We start from the raw sequence: 22,486 nt of genomic DNA, 5'->3' as shown, positions 1-22,486 counted from the left end.
CCCGCCCCGCGCCCCCCGCCCCGCGGCGGAAGCGGAAGGGGCGGCAGCGGAAGGAAGCGGCGGGCTGGGGCCGCCGCTGATGGTGGGGCTGCCGCCGGGCGGCCGCGTGGGGATGGAGCTGGGAGGTGGCCGGAGCCGGTAAGCGCTGGGCTGAGCAGTGCCGGCTCCTTCCCCTCGGCTGCCCTCCCCGCCTCTGCCAGGCCGCGCCGCGGTACCCCCGCCCGCTGAGGGCTGTGTGGCGGCCGCGTCGTCCCGCCGCGGCGACTGGCGCTCGGCCCGCCCGCAGCTCTGTCGCCCTGCGGCAGCGGCTGCTTCCACCTGCTACCGGTCCCTCGCCCGGCTGCTCCGCCTGCGGCGGCTCCGCGCCTTCCCGCGCCGCTGCCCGCCCGCCTGGTTCCGGGGCAGAGCCCGCCCCCCCTCCCCCCCTCCGGCGCCCGGTATTGTGTCGTGAGGGCGGCCCTTCCCCTGCCCCCTTCTCCCCGCAGACCCCCCCGGCCCGAGCTTCGGCGGGGCGAGGCCGAGCGGAACCCGAAATGGCAGTTTGAGCATATTTGTGCGGCTGCTTCGGGGCTCCTCTTGCTGGGGAGCAGCTCGGCGCGCCGGCCTCCCCCGTCGGGGGGCGGGCGGGCTCCTGGCGGCACAGGTTGTTCAGGGCTTGCGAGGTGCTGTGGGGAGAGGCGTACACAAAGCAGTTGTCTAGTAGGCAGATGTGGGTGCTTTATTTTAAAGCCTGGTAAAAGGCGCGATAAGAATAAAACCAAAAATAGTACGATATAGTAGCCCACCTCAATGCAACAGGAGGCAGCGAGTCGCAGAGTAACAGAATAAATTAGGATGTGGAGCCTTTAGTGCTCATCAGAATTGAGAAGGGGCAGCTGGCTTTCTTGTCACGTCTAACTCAAGGTGGTTTTTCTGCTTCATTCATTACATGGAAGACTAGAAGTTCTAACTGTCCTAATAGTTGGAATTTTCCTTTTGTATCTACAAGTGCGCGGGGGAGGAATTTTATCTTTCTTCAATTAAGAAAAAAGCAAATATAGGATTGTATGTAAATGTGTTGTCTGGGAATATTACTTGTCTTCCCTTCAACCTGTTCAAATAAGTGATTTTTAAAAGAGATTTCACATTGTATTAAATAAATAAAAACTTGCTATGCTGACTTGTCTAATGAATCAGATCCATGTGGGAAATCTGCTTAGCTACAACAACAACAAATACGGTATAAATAGTGCTGCTACAGTGTTCTCCCTTTTCAGTGTAGAGGGTGAAGAAGCTGTGGTTTTCCTCTAGAAATGCTGTTGATTTTGTAGGTGTGATATGTTTTTTGCCTTAGAATCTGATTCTTGTTGAAGTTGGCTAAATTGGGTGGGGTTTTTTTGTGGTTATGGAGTTGAGAGGCAGCGCTGTTAGCACGTTTTTGTGGAAGCTTTTAGTTGTAAGCAAAACTTAATTAAAATCTGTGTTTTCTGTGTATATTACTGTATATCTACTGATGAGCAATACTGCGACAGATCAGAAAAACATCATTAGAGCTCACATTGCAGGTGTAAACTGAAGTCTGTTTGCTTTGGGAGCTAAAACAAATTGTAATATTGTTCTTTCTATTCTAAATTAATTTTAAAATTTAATATTTAAAATTCATCTTAGCATTCTATTTCATTGTAGGTAATTTAAATGATATTCTAGCATGGACACTGTTGCTAGCCATAGTTGTCATCTTCTCCAGCAGCTACATGAACAGCGCATCCAGGGTCTTCTCTGTGACTGCATGCTGGTGGTAAAAGGTGTCTGCTTCAAAGCACACAAAAATGTATTAGCTGCTTTCAGCCAGTATTTCAGGTATGTAATAGAAAATTCTTATTTCTAAATAATGAACTAAATGCCCTTGGTTAATGTTTTCTCTGAGAAGGGAATTTTTTTCTGGTAGTTGCAGACTACATAACTGTTTAGTGTAAGGGGAAAAAACTGTCTAGAGATAAATCTGTACCAAATATTTAATCTAATTAAAAACTGTGTCTGTTATAATTTATTTTCTAGATATACATAGCTAACTACAGCACTGTTTGAGTTTGGCATTTTCTTGATCCTTGCTTGCTTACGGTGCCTCATATAATGGATTCTGGCATAGACTTGCATTCAGTATTTCATTTTGAAAAGGTAACTCTTTACAGGAAGCTTAGTAGAGTACATGAACAGAGCCAGATGATGGATATAATTGATGAAACAATTCACATTACCCATTTCCGGATAATGTGAATTGTTTCATCTACTGGGTATTCAAAATAAAATTTGATTATGTAGGTTATTATGAATCTCTGTTTAGAACAGTCCCAGAGACAAGATCTGTGTTTTAATGTATACAGGTGGCCCATGAAGCCACATCATTGGTTTCTTTCCTCTCTGTATAGCCCTCACTGATTCTCTAGATTTTAGGGGGTGCAGGATCTCTCAGCTTAGTGTTTTACATTAGTTATGAGCAAGCTGTTAGATCTGGCAGTTTTTAGGTATTGTTTCTTGAAACATCTCTAAAGCTTGATTACTAATTGTTGCGTAAGAAAATTATTTTTATGTTCGGGGAAAAAAAGATGAGAGGTTGGTTTTCCTTTTTTATCTTCTAGTGTTGAAATCCTGGTGATGAAGTGAAATTATGCTCAAAGACTGGATTTTTCAAGTAGTAAAAAAGAACTAAACGCTCAGCTTTTACTAAAATTCAGTAGGATATTAATGACTAATTTATTTAGACTCTCAAACCAGATCTACTCACTATAGTTCTGGTTTTAATGTAGATAGTATGGGCTGGATTTATGAAAGAATTTGGATATGGGCACTGCCTTCAGGGTAGCCTCTGCATTTCTAAAGTTTAAGCCTAGACTGTTATTTACTTAAGATTCAGAGCTCATGGGTTTTGTGACCACCTTTAAACAAAACCTAATTTGAGAGTAAACCCACAGAGAGAAATCATGAAGTTCAGGGAATTTCCTAGTGTAGGAAAATAGCTACATAGGAGTGACCTGACCCCATTTATGTATCGTCGTTTACTGTTAGAGTATCAGATTTGAGACTGGGGGTTTTAATGGAAGGATGTGAAGTTCCTGACTGAGGCAGAGTATGAACCCACTTAATCTAGGACTGGTTATGCACGTGAAGAACTACAGCTCTGATGGTAAGAGTACTTTATATCAAATAGTAAGAAGTCTTATGAATTCATACACTTCCAAGGATTCAGTGACAATTCAGTGGGTATTGGTTGGACTGTTTAGGCTTATTTACCTGTACTCTTCATTATTCTTTTACTTGGTTCTCATCCAGCACCAGTACAAAAGTACCTTTTTTATTTATATGAGGGAATAGATTGAAGGTAATGCCGTTCTCTTGTGTACTATCACCATCCTCTTATCTGCTTGTGGAGAAAGAATTAATGATACGAACTTCAGTAAGGTTTACTGATAAAGTTTGATGGACAGACTCAGTTGTCAGAAGAGGGTAATTTAGCTGACTTTGAGGTCAATCTTCTCCTTTTCACTAGAAAATTTATCATGACCTGTTTTATTTGCCATAATGGAAGGAGAAACACCATTGTGCATCAACCAACTTTTGCAAATAGTCTGTAAATACAACAGTGCACCTAATATGTTAAGAATGTTGGATAGGAAACCACAAGTATTGCGTGTGATTCCAAAAATTAAAAAATAGAAAATAAAATTTATATAAAGGATCGTTTTATTTTATACATACTTTGTGTACCACTAGTGTAGGAATAATACATAAGGCAAGTAATGGAGCATATAGTGTAAAAAAAGGACCATATAGCGTCAATTGTTGTTTCATACCAGGCAGTCTGTTTGAGGTGGTATTTTTTTCATAGAAGTGTTCGTGAATTATATGTGTTTGTGTCTGACTATTTGTCTTATTTTATCAGGACCCTTTTCCAGAATTCTTCAGGCCAGAAGAATGATGTCTTTCACTTGGACATTAAAAATGTAGGTGGCATAGGCCAGATCTTGGACTTCATGTACACCTCTCACTTGGATCTTAGCCAGGACAATGTACAAGCTATGTTGGATATTGCACAGTGTCTCCAAGTGCAAAATGTGCTCAACATTTGCCACACCTTTTTAAAGTCTTCTGCAGCTGTAGAGCAAACAGCGAGCATGCCTTGTAATAGCGTATTTTCGCTGCAGAATACTTTGACTGCAGATACAAGCTGTGCCAATGACAGTTATGGAACAAACCTATTGCATGAATGCTCGTCTGACACACAAGCTAATAAAGTCTTGGCTGACCACCATTCTCACACATCGCAGTCTGTTAATCTTCACACACCCTCAAGTGATGTACAGAAACAACCACAAGACTCCTTAGATGGCAACTGCACAGAGCTTCCTTTTAAACAACCAAATTACTATTATAAACTACGCAACTTTTACAGTAAACAGTTCTATAAGCAAAATGCTTGCTCTAATCATGAGAGAGGAGCAGAACAATCTTTTTCTTACAACACATCTACAGAAATAAACACAGTAGAGAGTAATTCTTGTACTGTCAATCACTCTGAGTGTATTCTGGAAACCTCTGATCATTTACCATCAAACTTTCTGGTTCAGTCCGTGAATGAAGCTGCTTCAGACCAAGATGCAGAAAGCACACTTATGCAGCCCACCAAACAGATGCGGCTGAAAAAGGCAGTACACCTCAAAAAGTTAAATTTTCTAAGATCTCAGAAATCTGCAGAACAGCCACCTGAACCTAAAAGAGATGACAGTACAATAACAAGAGTAATGGAATCTGTAAATGAAAGTACCATGGACATGATAAATGTTAGAGTTACTGATGAAAAAGGAGCTGACGATCTAGTGAATTCTGAGAATTTTGAACAAACTGTTGAAATTGAAAGGTCTCAAGGTCCTTTGGAACAAGAAGGGCAATCACAGACTCTTCAGTCACAGAGGCAATATACTTGTGAATTATGTGGGAAGGCTTTTAAACATCCAAGCAATTTGGAGCTCCATAAAAGGTCTCATACAGGTACAGTTATCAATAACTTAGTTTGCAGCTTCTCCTGTTTCAGAGAAGCTGTTTAAGGGTCTGTTTTCAAAAGGTTGTAGTTTTGGTTTTAAAAATGAATAATCCTACAGGAATAAAGACACTTAAGACTGAGCTTAGCTGAGAGTTGTAGTAAAGATTTCTCCTTCGTACTTGTTTTTCTAGGGTTCTTTTTCAAATAATGTTTTGTTGATACTTCAATGAACATTTTATTTTTGTCTTGCATTTAGAAGGGGCATTTGAAGTCAGTTTGTCAGATGGCCTGGAAGTCCGAGTCAGATAACAACAAAAAGTGTAAATGGATAGGAAATGATACTACAGGTGTTCTAGATGACCTCAGTTCTCTCTGATCGTATATTCATTGCAGGATACAAGTGATGAGGGCTTGGTAGTCATTTCCTTTTAACCTGTAGAAAGATGCTCTATAATTAGTTTATACCTTTTTCCTATTGTGAACAACTTTTGTTGCATTTATCTAGGTAATAATGCTCTTGCTGACAAGTAGGCTGCAGAGTGAATGGGAATTTTGAATTAATTTACTTTGTTTTAAAAACTCACAGGTAATATTATTTTAAACTTAGCATAGATTTATTTCTATGCATCTTTTTATTCTAGTGAAAAACAAGACCTAGTCTAACTTTGATTTAACTAATTTGTTCAATTTAACCAGCATGTTCTATTATATTTCTACAACTCTAGTTACATTTTTTTAAAAGGATTTCCAAGAATTACCTTAGCTAGTCAAATAACACCATTGATTCCAAGTCCTTGAGATGGCATTCCTGATTAAGGTGTTGAATATTTTTTGCCTTTCTTTTTCCCTGTATTAAATACACAAGTGCATCTCCCTTGGTCTTGTCAAATAAACATCATTTTGCAAATGACCATACATGTATTGGTACTGTGACAGTAAATAGGAATCCCTCTTAGCAGACATTAACTTCTTTTGTGAATTGAGCCTTGGTATTGAGAATTTGTATTTCCATACAAGAAAAATCTTTCCAGAACCGGAAAATAAGAACATTTTTCATTAGCTTCTGTAGTTTTCACTTAGTATTTTTCACTACTTCTGTATGTTCACCTTACTAATAATATATTTTTTTCATTTGGTCTTCTGTGAAACAGTTGCGTATGTCTCTTACCTAGATCCTCTATTTGCCTTGGATTTTTTTGAACCTATTATCTGATTTGAGCTGATACAATCAGGTATATTTTAATATTTTAGAAATTTCAGCAAAATAGGTGATCAGATAGAGGCTTGAGTATCTAGAGAAGACCCAGCTGAGGGAGAGATTCTGAAGTCAGTAACATGTGAGTTTGTGTTAGAGCATCTATGCGAAAGAGGGACCCCCAACTATGAGAAACCTGTTAGAATTTGCCCTTCCTTAGACATCTCAATCATTGGAAGAAATCTGGATTCTGTGAGTTCTGGTACCCATTAAACTAGTTCTGTTAAGATTGTGTTGTCTGAATGATAAATTTCATTATTGTATGTTTCAGAGTCTGCTAAACCATTTAAAACATGAAGTTCAAAGTTTAGTTCACCTCTTCAAATGTATTGTAACTTCAAGGTTAGGGGAGTGGACTGGGTACTAAGCTTTGTAGAAGAAAGTTACTATAGCCCTGATACAAGAATTCTACAAATTCTTTTTTTTTTTTTTTTAATGTAGCATGGACAGCAAATGCTTACAAGTCTAGGAAATGGAAAAATAGGAAAAGGGTTGCAGTAGCTTTGCAAGGTTATTTATGCATGTTGCAATTCATTTATTTGTTTTTATTTGAGGTCTGTGTATTTACACATGCTTCCACTCCCCTTAAGCTCTGGTAGATACTGTTTTACATTCACCACACTGCTTGATATTAACTAGCTTTATAAGTTGTGTAAGAAAAGTGATCCTAGACTTGGTTTTGTTGTTGTTGCTGTCCTTCTCTGCTAGTCTGAGTATATATTGAATTCAGGAATTCCATGCTGCTTCTCATAACACTATGTTCTTCCAATAGTTTTAAAAAAAATCCAGATTTGAATGCTACTTAATGTGTCATTAATGCTCTTCTATAGATGTGCTACACTGACAAAGTTTAAGCATGTAAGTTTAACAAATAATAAGCACAAAGAAGGATGGAAAAACTGAGACAAGAATACGACTAGATAGACCTGTTTGCTTGCTTGTAATTTTTGGGTCGTGTTAATTTGTTTTTAAATATCCAGCCAGTGCAAAAAGAGTATTTGGGAAATTGCATTGGATAGTTAATATATGAAGGATCTGTAGCTGAAGGGCACATCTGTATCATTAATATTAGGTATACTGGTAGTTAAGTGATGTAAGTGATGCTAAAAGCCATTTCCATTCATCTACCACTTCAGAAAGCATAGCAAATTGCTAGCTAATTAATTTTATTTAAAAACATTCATTTTCTAGAGCTAAACAAAAGGGTTAGCAAGCATTTAAGTATTAGAGTGCTTACTGAAAGTCCTCCAGATCTGGCTTTGTTGAAGAGATGAAGGAAGCAAGTTATTAAAAAAAAGCTTTCATACTGGCAAGCCAGTTTTTAACCCACAAATGACAACTCTTCTAACAAGTACTGTAATGGCCTAGTTGTCAAAAAGAAGCACATGTGAAATCCTCTGTCCCTAAACACCAGGAACTACTAAAAAAATTACAGATTAACATGTTTGCATTGATGAGTTTTCTGTGTGAAGGACAGGCATACTATGTTTCAACACAAGTCCTTGTATTGGGTTGTCTAGTTTTAATTGTATTGCTAGGGAATGTTTAAAGGAATCTCTAAACAGAGCCTATTGCATTGACTTCTAAGACTGATTTTAACTTAACTGAATGTTACTTGTTTTTTATTAGCTTGACCTATCTGAAAAAAAGGAAGCAAGTATATCTCTCTTACAAAGTCCTTACCTGTCCAAGAACATGCAGTGTTTTGGGTTTAAAAAAAAAAAATCTTAAAAAATATTTTCAGGAGGCATATAACACAAAAAAAACCCACCCAAAACCCAACCTTTCCACAGAACACTCTTGGCAGGATAGAATACAACAGGAGCAGAGTTACACTGTCATGTAATACACTGTTGATCCTCAGCCTTTTCATTCTGAGCTTTGCCTTGAGTAAGTTGCCAGCATTCCATGCCTTAGCGGGTCCTGCTCCTCGCCTTTGTGATCTCTTTAGAAACACTCCCTCTGCCTTCATGCCTTTTTCCCGTGGAGCTGACACACCACTGCTTTGATCCCACTACTGTGTACATTATGTTTATCTCTTCTTGCAGAGTGTGGAATAAGAAGGATGCAACAGAAGATAGAAAACACGAGGCAGTCCAAGGGTTTGAAAGTAAAGTCTCCTGGATGTTTGTTTAAGCATTGTCTTAATTGTAGTTCAATTACTAATTTTCCCACAGTCTTCTCCGTTGCTGTTGATCCAGCCATGGTCTTTGAGAAGATTAGTGTTCTCAGATAAGGTTTTTGGTTTGGAGTTTAATGACAGTCATAGAATCATAGAATAATTTAGATTAGAATGGACCTCTGGAGGTGGCAGGTCAAATTAGATTGGATCGTTTTTCTCATGATCTTGTCTAGTCAAATTTTGGGTCAAGGACAGAGATTTCACAACCTTTCCCAGCAACCAGTTCCAGTGTTTGACCACCCTCATGGGGCAAAAGATTATTCTCCTATACCTAATCAGAATTTCTCATGTTCTAACGTATGTCTGTTGCCTCTTGTCCCGTGACTGTGTACCTTCAAGAACAACCCGGTTGTGTCTGTCTTCCCCTTGCATGTAGACAGCAGTAAGATTTCCTGTTTGCCTTCTCTTCTTAAAGCTCCAGATGTGGTCTCGCCAATAGGTAGAGAAGAATAATCTTCAGCTTATTAGCTGCAGTCTTGCTAATACACCCTAGGAAGCAATTAGCCTCACTTTATCTGATGGATGCTACAACACTGAGTAATTTAGTATTTCTGCTAGAATTCATTCTTGAAAGTATGCTACTTGATATACTTGGTGGTTTGGAGTTTTAAGCAGGTACAGAATTGTTCTCCTAAAACCAACTTCGCTGTTTCCTTTCAAACAAAACTTTTTTGTTTTCCCTTTATCACAGGGAAAGAACTTCCAACTCTTTGTACAAAAGTACAGTTATAATGAGACTGCATGCAGCCTGCAACAATAGTTTTGAGAAATTTGAGCCTCCAGTTCCCGCCCTCCCCCTCTAGTTATTTCAGAGTAGATTTCTGTTCAGATAATAGTCTTTGTGTCAACAGTAACTTTTTCCTTTGTGTAGGTAATTTCTGCAGAAATTGCTACTGGTGTTTTTTATCCTCCATTTCAAATTACCTGGATGCTTTTATGGTTGTCTGAAGCCTTCCCAGTTGTCACAGATCTGGCTCCCTGTTCATTTCATTTATATTTCTGTTGTCAGTACCAGAACTTTTAGTGTTTTGCAAATTTAGAGCCATAATGAAACCAAGCCTCAGTGCTCTTCATAGTTGAGTTATTGGTTTCTTAATTTTTATCTTTAATTGAATAAAAGCTTTCTTGAAACTGCTGTAAGATTTCCATTCTTCATTAAGTAGAAACAATAAATACAGCCTCAAGCTGTCAGGCTAACTGCAAGATTGCTACTTGTGAAACCACTGTGTATGTTTACTCTGTACTTTAAAATCTATGAGAATTGCATTTAATCCTTGATCCTGAAATATGTTGAAAGAACATCACCTGCATTTGGCAGCAGGGAAGGAAAATGGAACCTCAACACTTGGATATTGTAGATGTTGCTCATAACACTTCGAGGGTGGAGGAGGTATTCTGATGTAGAGAATACTTGCTGGAAGAGAACGCTACAGATAGCCAAGAGGTATTCTGTAAAATCAGGAAAAATGTAAAAATGTAAATAAAAATCTTTAGACAGTTTTTGAATCAGCATCAAGATGAAACACAGTGTAAGATCTCTTTCTTTTTGGAAATATCTGCATACAAAATCACAAGGATTTACACTAATTACCTGTGGGCCAGATTATATTTTCATTAGTCTAACATATATATATAATTAGAAGTCTGTCACTGAATTCAGTGGTATGTTGAGCATTATTAGCGTAAATTCTAGAAGATGCGTAGAGAGTTTTATCAAAAGTGTAAAAACTAGGAAACCAAGAATTAATCCAGAGAGGGGAAAAAATAGCCTTTATGAAACGCTATAGAGGAGAAAAAGTGATTAGAAAAATGTATTAATCTCAGTTTGACAGCTAGAGAATTGAAGTATTGTGCAGTCACATTCTAGATTGAGAGTCAAGTTATTTTGAAAAGCTGAAGTGGGCTGCGCTATTTTTTTTACTGAAGCTGCTCATGTTTTTGGCAATTCAAAACTCCCGGTTCTATATGATCAAATTCAGAATTTTGAAGCAAAATACTTGGGTTAATTATGAGCTCTATAGGATGAGAATTTGAAGGCAAATAAATATTTGCTGGAGGTGAATGGCTACATGCTGATCAGAGATGTATCGTACATATTGAACACAGAAAAGGGATTCCTTCCAAATTAGCTTCTCTGCATTCCTTATTCTTTTTAAGAGTGGGCTTTTGTGTGTATAAGTGGAAAAACTGGTGCACTTCCCATAGCTGCTGCTGTTGTAGGACCTTGTCATCTATTCTCTTCTTCCTGGAGGTACGAGACCCCTTGCATTTGGAAAAGAACAGTGTTAAAAAAAAATAAATCACAAAACACTGCTTATCGAAACTTTTTTACCTATTTTTTTTGAAAGATAAATTCTGTTTCTGAGCGAGTCTGCCTTACATGCTTAATAGTAAATGCTGTACTTCCCTCTTGATTTCCCCTTAAATATATGGGTAAGTGTTCTTTTGGGGATGTTTTTACTCTTATCTTACATGTTTTAAAAGGAAGTGTAACAATTTAAAGCATTTGTATTCTGTTGCAACTATTAGAAGTTCTGTGTTCTGTTTCTTCTCATTTTAGGTGAGAAACCTTTTGAATGTAACATTTGTGGGAAACACTTCTCACAGGTGGGAATATTTTATGTTATGGTACTTACACTTAAAAATGAAATGCATCTTTGTGTCAGTTCTAAAAAAAGGGTTTAAGTCTGTAGATTAGATGTATTTTGTTCAAAGACAGACTTGACTTTAGGGATAAAGTATTATAATGTCTTATTTGAAAATAGCATGTTAAATGTTTTAGATTTCTTTAATACATTTTGTACCTTTGATTCAGTCTACTCTCAGGAGATGTTATGTGTTTTACCTTCAAATGAATGTTTAATTATACAGAGCCACAATTATATTTGAAATACAGAGAACATTCATTCTCAATGTGTTCTTTTGCTTTATGCTTAGGGATACGTTGTGAATAGCCTTTTTACAGTGTCTGGAGAAAATACACGTTAGAATTTTGTATAACGTTGTATTCACAATACAATTTAATCTTCCTAAATGGCATAAATTATTAAGCAGATTTTTTATGAGTCAGAGAAAAAAAATTATATGGATATAATTGGGCTCAGTTTCCTTCTGTGAAGAGCAGCAGAGTTAGTCTGAAGTAAACAAAACTCAACTATGATTTTTTTAAAAAAAAAAATCTTGTGAAATTCCCTACTTACAGGACCTAATCTTTAGCTTCTTAGTTTGTCATTCAATGCTTGCTTCCTGTTCTAGGTACAACAATTAATTTGTATTTGTACAAATTTGGTGCCTAGTTGTTTCATATTTCCAAAACATCTATTTCTTTTCTGTTTTCTTTGTTGCAATGTGTGCACCTCAGTGCAGGAAGACAGTAGACAGGTGCATATTTTTACATTAAGATTAAATAATCATTATTGTTGAATAACTTTGGTCTTTCTTATGGATCCTGGTTTAAGGATTAGAATTATGTTGTCTTTGTCTACCCACCCACCAGTGCTTCTGCTTCTCTTGCTCCAGTTTTGTAGCCCACCAGCTGGACTTTTTGATGGATGAATATCCCCCACTCTGTTACTAAATATTAATATAACAGTGCATCCAGTGAACAATACTGTTTCATGATGTTTATCAAGCCATTTTAAGCAAAGCTGAGTCTGCTTATTAGGGAAAGAAAGTGCATTTTCATTCATTTTGATGTCTGAACTTCTAGTTACTTAAAAAAAAAAAAGTGGATATTTCCAAATTCCATTAAAAGTACTTTTGGCAAATGGACTGATATTGTCTACCATTACGGTGGGGGAAGAGAGAATAAAAAAAGCTTCACACACTCTGAGTGTATGACAGGTGTGACAGACTCCTCATGCAACATGCATTGCTCCTCCTTAATTAAAAACAAACAAACAAAAACCCCAACAAAACCGGAAATTTCTGTCTTTTAATTAAACACTCTTAAACAGCTTTCCTCCCCTTCCTTCCCCATTCTCTCACTTGCCTGAAGGTATAGGTAGGTGCATACTGATGGACAATGCCTACCCATCCAGAATATAGCATTCAGCTTGTGTGGTGCAGTTCTTTCTCTGGTCATGAAAGGGAACTTGTGTACTTTTGAGGTACTTCCTTTGGAATCGTGCAGATAAGTAAGATTTCACCTCCCAGCAAGTAAGATGCAAGGATAATTACTCTCTACTTTTTTCTTAGAAGACCATTTCTGATCTTGTTCTTGATCTTCTCAGTCTGCAGCCACCGAAATCACAACATTTTGCTTACTTAAGCCTCCATGTTCTGTGCTTTTGAGACAGTGTGTCTGCTCTTGCTGAATGTAACTGATGTTCTGTGTGTTGGAATGTGAAACAGAAAATTAAGAGTAGGGAAAATTGACATAGGAACTCATAGTCTGGAACAAGTAACCATAAATATCTTTGGCTTTTGGAGAAAAGTGTTCTTTTTTCTACTTCCAAGCCTGCGTTTTCCCTTACTACTAGTACACAGCCTGCTGCAACGTGGTCCTTCTCTGATTGGTGATTCAGGATATCAATTTTACCTCCTGACTACCTCCTTCTGAAGAGCTTGGTTTTGGGGACCGTATGCATTAGTTCCTACACTTTAAAAGCATGCCAGTTACAAGTGGACTAAGTCTAGCATGTCTCTCTGGTCTCTGAATTTGGGAGGAGTGGTATGCAACCAGTACCTGTAAGAGGCTGCTTCTGAGCATTTTTTTTCGTTCATTGAAATGCTAGCAAAAGTCCTCTTACGCTTTTTCATTGGGATAGAATATTATGCCTTAAGCATGGTTGTGTACCACCTTAAAAGCTTAGGAAGAATACAAGTTACTGATGTTTCTACCTTTTTTTTGTCTCAACACAGTTAATAAGGTCTTACTAGGAGGAAGTTGACACAGGCTTGTAATAAATAAATGGATCTACTTGCTACTGTCTGTAAAATGTTTCTAACTGGCTAAAAATGCCTGTATGGGAACTATTTCAGAATAATTGTTGCACTTCAAATTCACCCTCTGTCTTTAGGCAGAATAGCTTTCAAGTGCTTATGGTATGGTTTGTTTTGTGATGTGGATAGAGGTAAAGGTTCTGTCTTTTTTGTGTTTCTCTCCAGTGCACCTCTGCACAAAATCCCTTGTCTTTGCAGAGCACAAATTGTTCCATGGAGAAGTCAGTTTAGTCGTCTTCTTCCTCAGAAATAGGTGCCTAATGCCTCTCTCTGCATGGGTTTCAGTATTATGAAGTTTGGCCTGAGTGAACAGTGGTTCAGTCATACTGTTGTCTCAAAAACTTTACAGGGGTTAAAGAAAGCTCTCTCTGGTTTCAAATGGTGATCCATTTAAAATTGTCGTCTGTTTTTGTGTCTGCAATACTTTAGTTCTGGTATATTATAAGTTCTGATTACAGTGATTCATCATCACAAGTAATTTATTATCTAAAGGAGTCGGAAGAAATTACTGATGGGTCTTTGTTGTCTTACTGTGACTTAGGAGGACTTGATAATCTTTGCATCCCTAATTTTCTTCCCTGATTGAAAGGACTTAATGTTCCTTTACTGTACTTAGATAAAAACAGGCAGTTATCCATAAAAGAAAATGGAATGGTTAAAAACTGACTGTGGAAGTATGCAGAGTTTATGGAACATCTGCAGCTCTTCTAGCCAAACTAGCTCTATCCTGTGCCTTGAGAACTGGACTCCCAGTGGATTATCTATTCAGAAGCAGTGGTGGCTTTAAAAACATTTAAAAAGAAAAACAAGTTGGAATGAGTGAGATGGTTTTGTCTAGTCATCATCTAGTTTGCCTGCTAGACTAGCATGATTTTTACAGGATTAGGAGAGGAAAGACATGTAATAAAACCTAATTACCAGTAATCCCTTTTGTTCCTTTCTGTGCTTCTTGTTCTGTTTTCTTTTGACGTGAGTAAAGATTTATAGGCATGGAGCACTTGCCTCTGAGTGTTTTATGGATTGAAAAATGTTTATCCTATTATTTTCTTTTTAACCTCCTGGTAGGTGAATTCAGACCTCCTGATGTAACTATTTTATTTGTAGGACAGGGAAAATAAGACTAACATGAACCATATTACTAGTAAATTTTCTTCTTCACTGCAATCTAGATAGTGTAATTTTCATTTATAATTGGATCAGTTTTCAACTATAGGTCTGTCTTTTTCCTTAGCATTTGATTCCAGGCTTCTCTTATATTATTTTTTTCTGTTATTGTCAATGTATAATTGTATAAATAAGCCATTTGATCTTGAAGTACATGGTAGACTGTCTTTACTAGATAAGAATGCTCGAGTTCTTACATGCTTTGTCGTCTTCACTGCCTTAGAATTAGGAATAAAAAGCCAGTCTTATAGTTCCCATTATTGTCTTTTTATTTGTGTACAACAGACTAGTTGAATTTAATTGTTTAAATTCCTGTCCCTTCAGGCAGGTAATCTCCAGACACATTTGCGTCGACATTCTGGTGAAAAGCCATACATTTGTGAGATCTGTGGGAAAAGGTGAGTAGAATTGTTCATCTTAGTAAACTTAACATGCTAAAACTTGTCCATGTTTTTTTTTTTTAATCTTCATGATTGGGCCAAGAGTTAAGGCAGCGTCCTGCTCAGTTTTGGTTGGAAGATATTGGGTTTAAATGTGTACTGATGGGTTTAAAATATATAAAGGTCTGCAAGTGTCTTGTTGCAAGTCTCAATAAGAAGATAAACATGTCATCGCATACATAGTATGTGGTCTTACTTAATCTTTTCTATATTGGTGTCTTTAGTTAAGGATATACTGTTGTGTGTATTTTCAACAGTGTGAGTTACAATAAATTATGTGGTTTTATACATTTCCCTAACGTTTTTTTTCATTATTTGGTCATACAATTTTTGTTATATTTTATGGAAATTGTGAAGTATAGGCAACTTGATGAATTTAAGCAAAGCATTAAATATTTTTGCCTTCTGCAGGCATGTGACAGAAAATATACTAATACAGGAGTATCTTTAAATGCAGAATAAATTAGTAACATTAACAGTGAAAAAGTGTTTTTTGTTTTGGGGTTTTTTCCTAGCATTAATTCAGTCGGACATTGCCAGATTCAAAATGTTTTTCTTAAATGCATCTATTTATCTTGGTTTAAATCTTAATCTTTGTTCAGAACATCAGCCATTCATTGCAGTTGATTTCCACATGATACTTGGTTTAGGAGAATAACGGTCTTATAAAAGACAACAGTTGGATTTCTGTATTCTATTACAGATTTGCTGCTTCTGGTGATGTTCAGCGTCATATTATTATTCATTCTGGAGAAAAGCCTCATCTGTGTGATATCTGTGGCAGAGGTATGTAAGTACCAAAGTTTCTGCCTCTGAGGCTTTTTGATTGAAATGGGAGGAATCATTTTAATCTCAGTGTCTGTCTTATTTTTGTAGGATTCAGTAACTTCAGTAATTTAAAGGAGCATAAAAAGACCCACACAGCAGATAAAGTATTCACCTGTGATGAATGTGGGAAGTCATTCAACATGCAGCGAAAATTAGTAAAGCACAGAATTAGGCATACTGGAGAGAGACCATACAGCTGTTCAGCATGTGGTAAGATTTACTGTGCATAGCTTGCTTGTATCTTTGCTTTTTAAATTGTGAGTAAAAGTTCCTACGTCAGCAGAAAAACAATTAAGCAAAATTATTTTCAATTTAAATATGATGTTGTGAAAGTCTTTCACAAAATGTTGTCTTGCATACTTAATAGTCTTTCATTTGGTGTATTAAACTCCTTTAGCTGTTGCAAATAAGCTCAAAAGTGGATTTCAGTTGAAGAACAGAAAAAGGAAATAAGAGGAATCAACATTGTATGTGTACATGTCTTCATAGAAGTACTGATACTAGCTGCTTCAAAAATTGATTTATTTTCAGTATAGTCCTTCCTGATGGAAAGCTAGGTTTGGCATCACTTAACTATCAACTGAGTCTTTTTTCTGGTTTTTGTCTCCCCAACCCCCATGCCCAATTGAATACTCTTTGGATTTAACTGCATTCAACCACAGTTTGAGAGTAAAAACCTTTTGCTACTTTGGTTCAACCTCTGGAATAAAATCAAAACTTGATCAGTGCTTCATACCAGAGAACACCCATTTTCAATCTGCTAGATAGGTCATACTTCCAGGTGGTCTGGAAATGGCTCTTTGATCAGTGAGTCATCATTGTATAACATAGTTCTCAGAAACTGCATTATCTATCCTTATCTCATACATTACTTAGCATACTTACTTTTCTGCCCTTAAGTGCTATTTTGCTATAATTTAATTCATGTTCTGAGAAGTCGGCTTTGAAGGAGAGTAGCTCCATATGATGAAGTCCAACTGCAGTATGTTTTATTTGTAATGTATTGAGGCGTAAGAAAAGGTAGTATTATCAGGGGGTCTTAGATCAGGAGGAGAAGATACAGACATGCAGGATCTGAAAAGTATAAACAAACAGTTGTGTTGTTGTCATTAAAATAGGCTTATTTTCATCTTGTCTTGCAGTGGTCTTTTGTTTATTTTTCATTTTAGCCAGCTCATCTTGTACTGAGAAGACAAAAATTGCGCAAAGATCTGATCAAGTGTTAAGAAATCATTCACATTATGCAAAAAATCCACATGTATTATTCCAGTAATTTGTAATCTTACTATTACTGTTCAGTGGCTTTTCTGAAGAGATATACGGGCAGTAGAGTAAAAAGCATGATGCCGAAATTGAGACTGCAGTCCTACTGGGCTTTCAGATAATAGTTTGGTTTAGTTGGTGCCTGTCCAAAATCACAAATAGGGACCAGCTTGCTTCTACTGTCCTAAAGAATGTGAGGTGTCTGAATCAATGTCACAGTTCTGGAAATCAATGCTTTCTTGTTGTGCTTGTTCTTCTACACTTGGCTGGGGTTCAGCCTCAAACACTTTTTTTCTTTGCAGTATGGTAATGGAGCTTATTTGAACCTGTGGTTCTGAAGACAGGCAAACAGTTGAATATTTTACTGTATTCTAATATTTACAGCAGGAAAAAATTATGGTTTTGATGCATTCTCTGGATAGAATATAAAAAGTGGACTGCTGCATGATGTTAGCTCAAAGTTAACAAAAAAGCTAACTTCTTTAGCACTACAAGAGTAGTTCCTTGGTAATGAACAAACCGTTGCTTTCTGTGATGCAATTCTCACTGGAAGAATATATTTAGAAGCTTATCAGCATAGTGTTTTTCTAGACAGATTAATTAAACTGATTATTTAATTTATTTTTTTTCCTCCAGAAGATTGATACAAACTGAAAGCACTTACAGCTTTCAAATACTAATGGATGTTCCCATCTCCAGAGACAAAACCTACAGCACTGGGAGACACAAGTTCGAAAATCAGATTAAGAATAAGAAATAAGTCACTGAATTGTAAAAGTAGATGAAACTTGTTTGAACCTGTTCTAGATAAAGTGCCACGATTGGGACGTATCGTACCTTATCACTTCATATGTTCTCTAATTGAAACATGTTTATGCACTTGTGTTAAAGAACAAAATCTTAATCTATCACTTCTGTCTTGTAGGGAAGTGTTTTGCAGGCTCTGGTGACCTGCGTAGGCATGTGAGGACTCACACAGGAGAAAAACCCTATACCTGTGAAACTTGTAACAAATGCTTCACTCGCTCTGCTGTTCTACGGCGTCACAAGAAGATGCATTGTAAAGCCGCTGATGAAGGTCCAAACACACTAGATGAATTTACTCAAGGGATTGAAACATCTGACCTTGACAAGTCTCAGAGTTCTGACTCTTTTGGCCAAGAAATGTCTGTTACATTGTTACCAGTGTCTGTTAAGTTTCCCATTCGTCCAACTGCAAATTCAACGGAATTTGATAGTTCTGCGGATTCTTACTGTAAATTGCGATCAATGATTCAACACCATGACTCGGCAAACCAACAGAAACTGAATGTGGATTCTGCTAAAATCCCAAAAGCTCAGACACAGCAGACTCCGCCACCACCACCATATGCTTATGCAGATGTAGATGTGTCTTCTGCAGAAGAACCCTTACAGTCTGATAATATTCCCATGATTCGTTCCTCTGGGGTTAGCTTGGACAGTCATTGTAATGATCCACTAGGCAGTCGAACATCATCTGCTGCGTACAAGAATAATGAAGGACCGTTCTTCTCCAGCATGACCCTCTGGGGTTTAGCTATGAAGACCTTGCAGAATGAAAGTGAATTGGAACAATGAGGGCTCAGGGGACTGTATCAAAACTTCTTAGAGGCATTTCATGCTGAAGTGATTGTGATTGCACTGCAGCATAGAGATCAGAGCTAGTTTTTAAGCCAGCTAGCTTGGATACTGGTAGAAATTGATATGCATGCCCAGAACCCAGTGTGGGCTGCCTTTACACCACTCAGCAAAGTTCAGATCTAGTTTTGGGGACCTTTGTTCTGTGACTGCACTGTGTAGCTCATGTGTTGCCATAATTTACTAAAATTTTCCATTTACTAAACTTATCATTTAACTTGGTATTTTTTGCCTGATAATGGAGGAGAAGATGGCCCAATGCCTAATTTCACTAGAAGTGTACAATTCCAATTATGGGTCATTGGAGTTGTATAAGGGTGTAGATACGAAAGGAGGAAAATACTTAACAAATCCTTTAGTGAATCTGAGTTTCAGTAGTGGCTTTCTTACCAGTAGGATCATTGGTTTACATGACTTGAGTATTGTGATATTAAATGTAAATGTTAAATACTGGACAATATTTGTGATAGTGCAAAGTAACTGTATATCTAGAAACTTTATTTTTTTACAATAAAGGCTTTTTTTAGTATTTTATAAACTATTTTGCACAGCAGATTGTTTGTACAAGGAAGACCAAGATCAGGAAATGCGAATAAAGGGAAGTTGTTTTACATTGTATCTTAATTGCTCAATGTGTTTGATGTTTTTATGATTTTCAGTAACACAATTCCATCTATTCCAGGTATCTTTACTAATGCTAATAGGGATACCACTGCAAGAAAAGCTGCACTATAAATAAGTGCAATCAATACAGCAGTATATTGTCTTGCATTTGAGTGAATTAGTGTAAAACATTGGCTAATTAATGGAATGGATAGACCGTTACAGATAGAAACTTTGCTTAGAGGCCTTTTTCAGCTTTGGTGCTTTGAGTGGCTGCATGCATTTTCAGTATAGATCCGTTGCTGCATTTCAAACTGCCTGCTAGAGTCATGTGAGTTTTACTGCCTCTTTCCAGTACATCAAAATGTTTTTATCAGTACTGTCAAGCCTTATGCTAAAATATTCCTTAGATACTGTAGTTTCTGAAATGAAAATGTCCTTGTACTATCCTTTCTGAAGTTCATTCTCGGGATGGGAAGTCTGTTTGAAGTACATACTTACTTCCTATAAGGAGTCTCAGTGTTTGTAGGCCGAGAAGTAGATTTCAGTGTTTTGCAACAGCTAACAAGATCTGGTATCACTGCTGTTTTAATAACACTACACTTCCTGTGCTGAAAGAATCGTGTTTGTGTAAAACTGGTAGCGGGAGCTGTCTAGTAATTAATATGTAATACCACATTTTCCTGGTATTAGAAAATATATCCCACTAAAGTACAAAGATTCAAATCAATTATTATTGTCTGGTTCTTGGTAGAACAAGAGTAAGTTTTGCTAGAACAGGAATGTAGACCACATAGAACGTAGACTTAATAGTCCACTGTTCACATTCTGTGGAAGTTCAGAGCCTGGAAGATACAGCCTTTTTTTCATATTTTTAAAGGGGTCACCACTTACTTTCCCACATGAATTCAAAACTAGCTGTTTAGTTTCTTCTTGTTTTAACACCATGCCTTACAATTTATGGCTTCCCTTTCTTTACAGGGCCCTGTACCTCCCTGGTTTTAACTGCTTTCAACCAGAGTTGAAATAAGAAAGATGATACTGCTGGCCAGAGCACAGCACTCCTGAAAACAAAAGGGGCAGAACGTTACACTGTATATGTAAGCCTTGAAAAATACAAATTTCTCTTAATCATCATCTAATATTATGAAAAATCTTTTTTTCACTATGTTAACAGACCAGTTAAAGAAAAAAAAAATAGTCCAGGTATACTGGAGAGCAAATTGGGAATTTTTTCACATTTCTTTTCTTGTAGCGCATGTATACTAGGAAACGAAAACATCTGTATTTTTCCAGCCTGCGAAGTCAAAACCAAGAAGCTTTTGCAGTGCCTAATGTTAAAAATAGCGTGTAGGCTAGCAGAACACTGGCCCACATGGGATTAAGCAGGCAACACTTTGTATATCTGAACCCTTAGCTCTTCTTTCATTAATTTTTCTTTCACATTATTTGTTGGTGAACACTGCGGACCTTTGTGGAAATCATCCATGTGCTATTCAGCAATCCATGTGTTACAGTTTGGGTGCTCACATTGGCTGTCTGCTTTCCTTGCACTAGTGCCTAAGGCAAAATAGCTTTTCTCCTGCCAGTCACTAGCTCAGTAGCTTTCCCCTTGCCAGAAACTATTTTTAGAATTAGTTATTCCAAGAGAAAATAGAAATTCGGTTCTGCTCCCATGAGGATTCTGTTGCTTGAAAAGGACAAATATGCAATTTGTGAACCTCCTAACAACTTAGTTGCTTCTGGTTCTGCAATAGTTTTGCTTCCTTTGTTTTATTTTGGTGGAGTCAGTATAGGGTAAGTTTAAAACAGACTAAGTTGCAACCTTTGTCCTCTTTTAACTGAGTATTGGAGGTCTATACACTTTGTTTTGGAGGAATGTGTTATTGCTGAAGACTGTCTTGAAGTTAAAATGACATCTTGAGATGCTTGTAAGCACATAGATTGCTGGGTATTAAGTGCTTTGTGCCAAGAGGAAAGCCATGTTGCACTAAGGATATTTTCTTTTGCTTGGCAATATTTCTGTAAGAGTGTTTTACACCAAAAACAATGAAGGTTCTTAAACCTGTTACTAGATTGTCAATACTGTTTGCAGCTTGGGAAGTTTGATTAAACACGATGTTGCAGTGTGGCATCTTAAGATGGAATTAGAGAAAAGAGTCCATCTGAGTTTGCACAGCTGGAACCCAGGTTCCAGAGACAGCGCAGCTCTGGGCAGGAGCGCTAAGAACTGTTATTTCTAGCTGGCTTGAAGGAAAAGCTGTGCAAGAGAGAAATTTCAAAAGATGTGTAGATGGATGTAGTCAGATGGAAGAGAATGAATTTTTATGTATGGAGTGAGGTTTTGGATTAAGAAGCCCCATCCCTGCAGCCACTTTGCAGTGAGAATACCACTGCCTGACTGCAAGAAGGTGTATTTTGCTTTTGTTTTTCCAAAATCAAATACAGTATGTCATGTCAATTTAGTATTGTATGAGCTTTTTTCAGTGAGACCTCTGTAGAAAATTACCTTGAAAGAGGATATTTTTCTGTATCCTAATAATTTCATATGCCAACCCATAGGTCCATAATGAAAGGAATGTTTCAGTGGGGATAGCAAATAATGTCTGATAGTTCTAATGCTGCCATAAAGCTGGCACAGCTGGAAAACAGCAGCTACCCCGTGACTTTGAAGAACAGGTGGAAACCGTGACATAATTATTAAGCCAATAGTATTTCACAAGCAGCAGATGCCTAGCCATAGCTCTTGCTCATAAATATCCATAGCCGGCATGCTGAGGGTATGAATAGGCATCAGTCAATTGGCTAGTAGCAGGCAATGTTGAAATGCCATTATAATCGATGTAAATGGCATGTTATTTTAAAAAAAAAAAAAAAAAGTTTTTTGGAAAGAGGATGTTAACCAGCCTGGCATAGTAAAATTGAAGGACTGCTAATTGTTATTTATTAGAATAACTATCCTGTAGTTTGGAGCTGCTGTTCAGTTCATCTTGCAAACTCTAATCACTTTTGTTTCCAGAAGATACAGGTAACTGCTGAAAGCTTAGTTTGGGTTTGTTCAGTGCAGAGATATCTGTGTCATTTGACTCCTGCATAATATAGAAAAATTAAGTTATAGTAGTGTTTAATTT

At 37.4% G+C, this 22,486-nt stretch overlaps 1 protein-coding gene across 1 annotated transcript; it reads left to right on the top strand.

Moving 5' to 3' along the window:
- The first annotated feature begins 33 nt into the window (after window positions 1–33).
- ZBTB49 (zinc finger and BTB domain containing 49) lies at window positions 34–19,370 on the top strand. The gene is made up of 8 exons (XM_040593952.1): window positions 34–138; window positions 1,666–1,839; window positions 3,920–5,025; window positions 11,015–11,061; window positions 14,887–14,960; window positions 15,706–15,788; window positions 15,879–16,040; window positions 18,019–19,370. The coding sequence occupies exons 2-8, from the start codon at window positions 1,688–1,690 to the stop codon at window positions 18,690–18,692; spliced, it is 2,298 nt and encodes a 765-aa protein (XP_040449886.1). The 5' UTR covers window positions 34–138; window positions 1,666–1,687; the 3' UTR covers window positions 18,693–19,370.
- The last annotated feature ends 3,116 nt before the right edge of the window (window positions 19,371–22,486 follow it).

This window comes from Falco naumanni, chromosome 1, assembly GCF_017639655.2.
Source record: "Falco naumanni isolate bFalNau1 chromosome 1, bFalNau1.pat, whole genome shotgun sequence".
NCBI lineage: Eukaryota > Metazoa > Chordata > Aves > Falconiformes > Falconidae > Falco > Falco naumanni.
The sequence above is the reverse complement of the archived record's forward strand: the minus strand, read 5'-3'. Positions and strand labels throughout refer to the sequence as shown.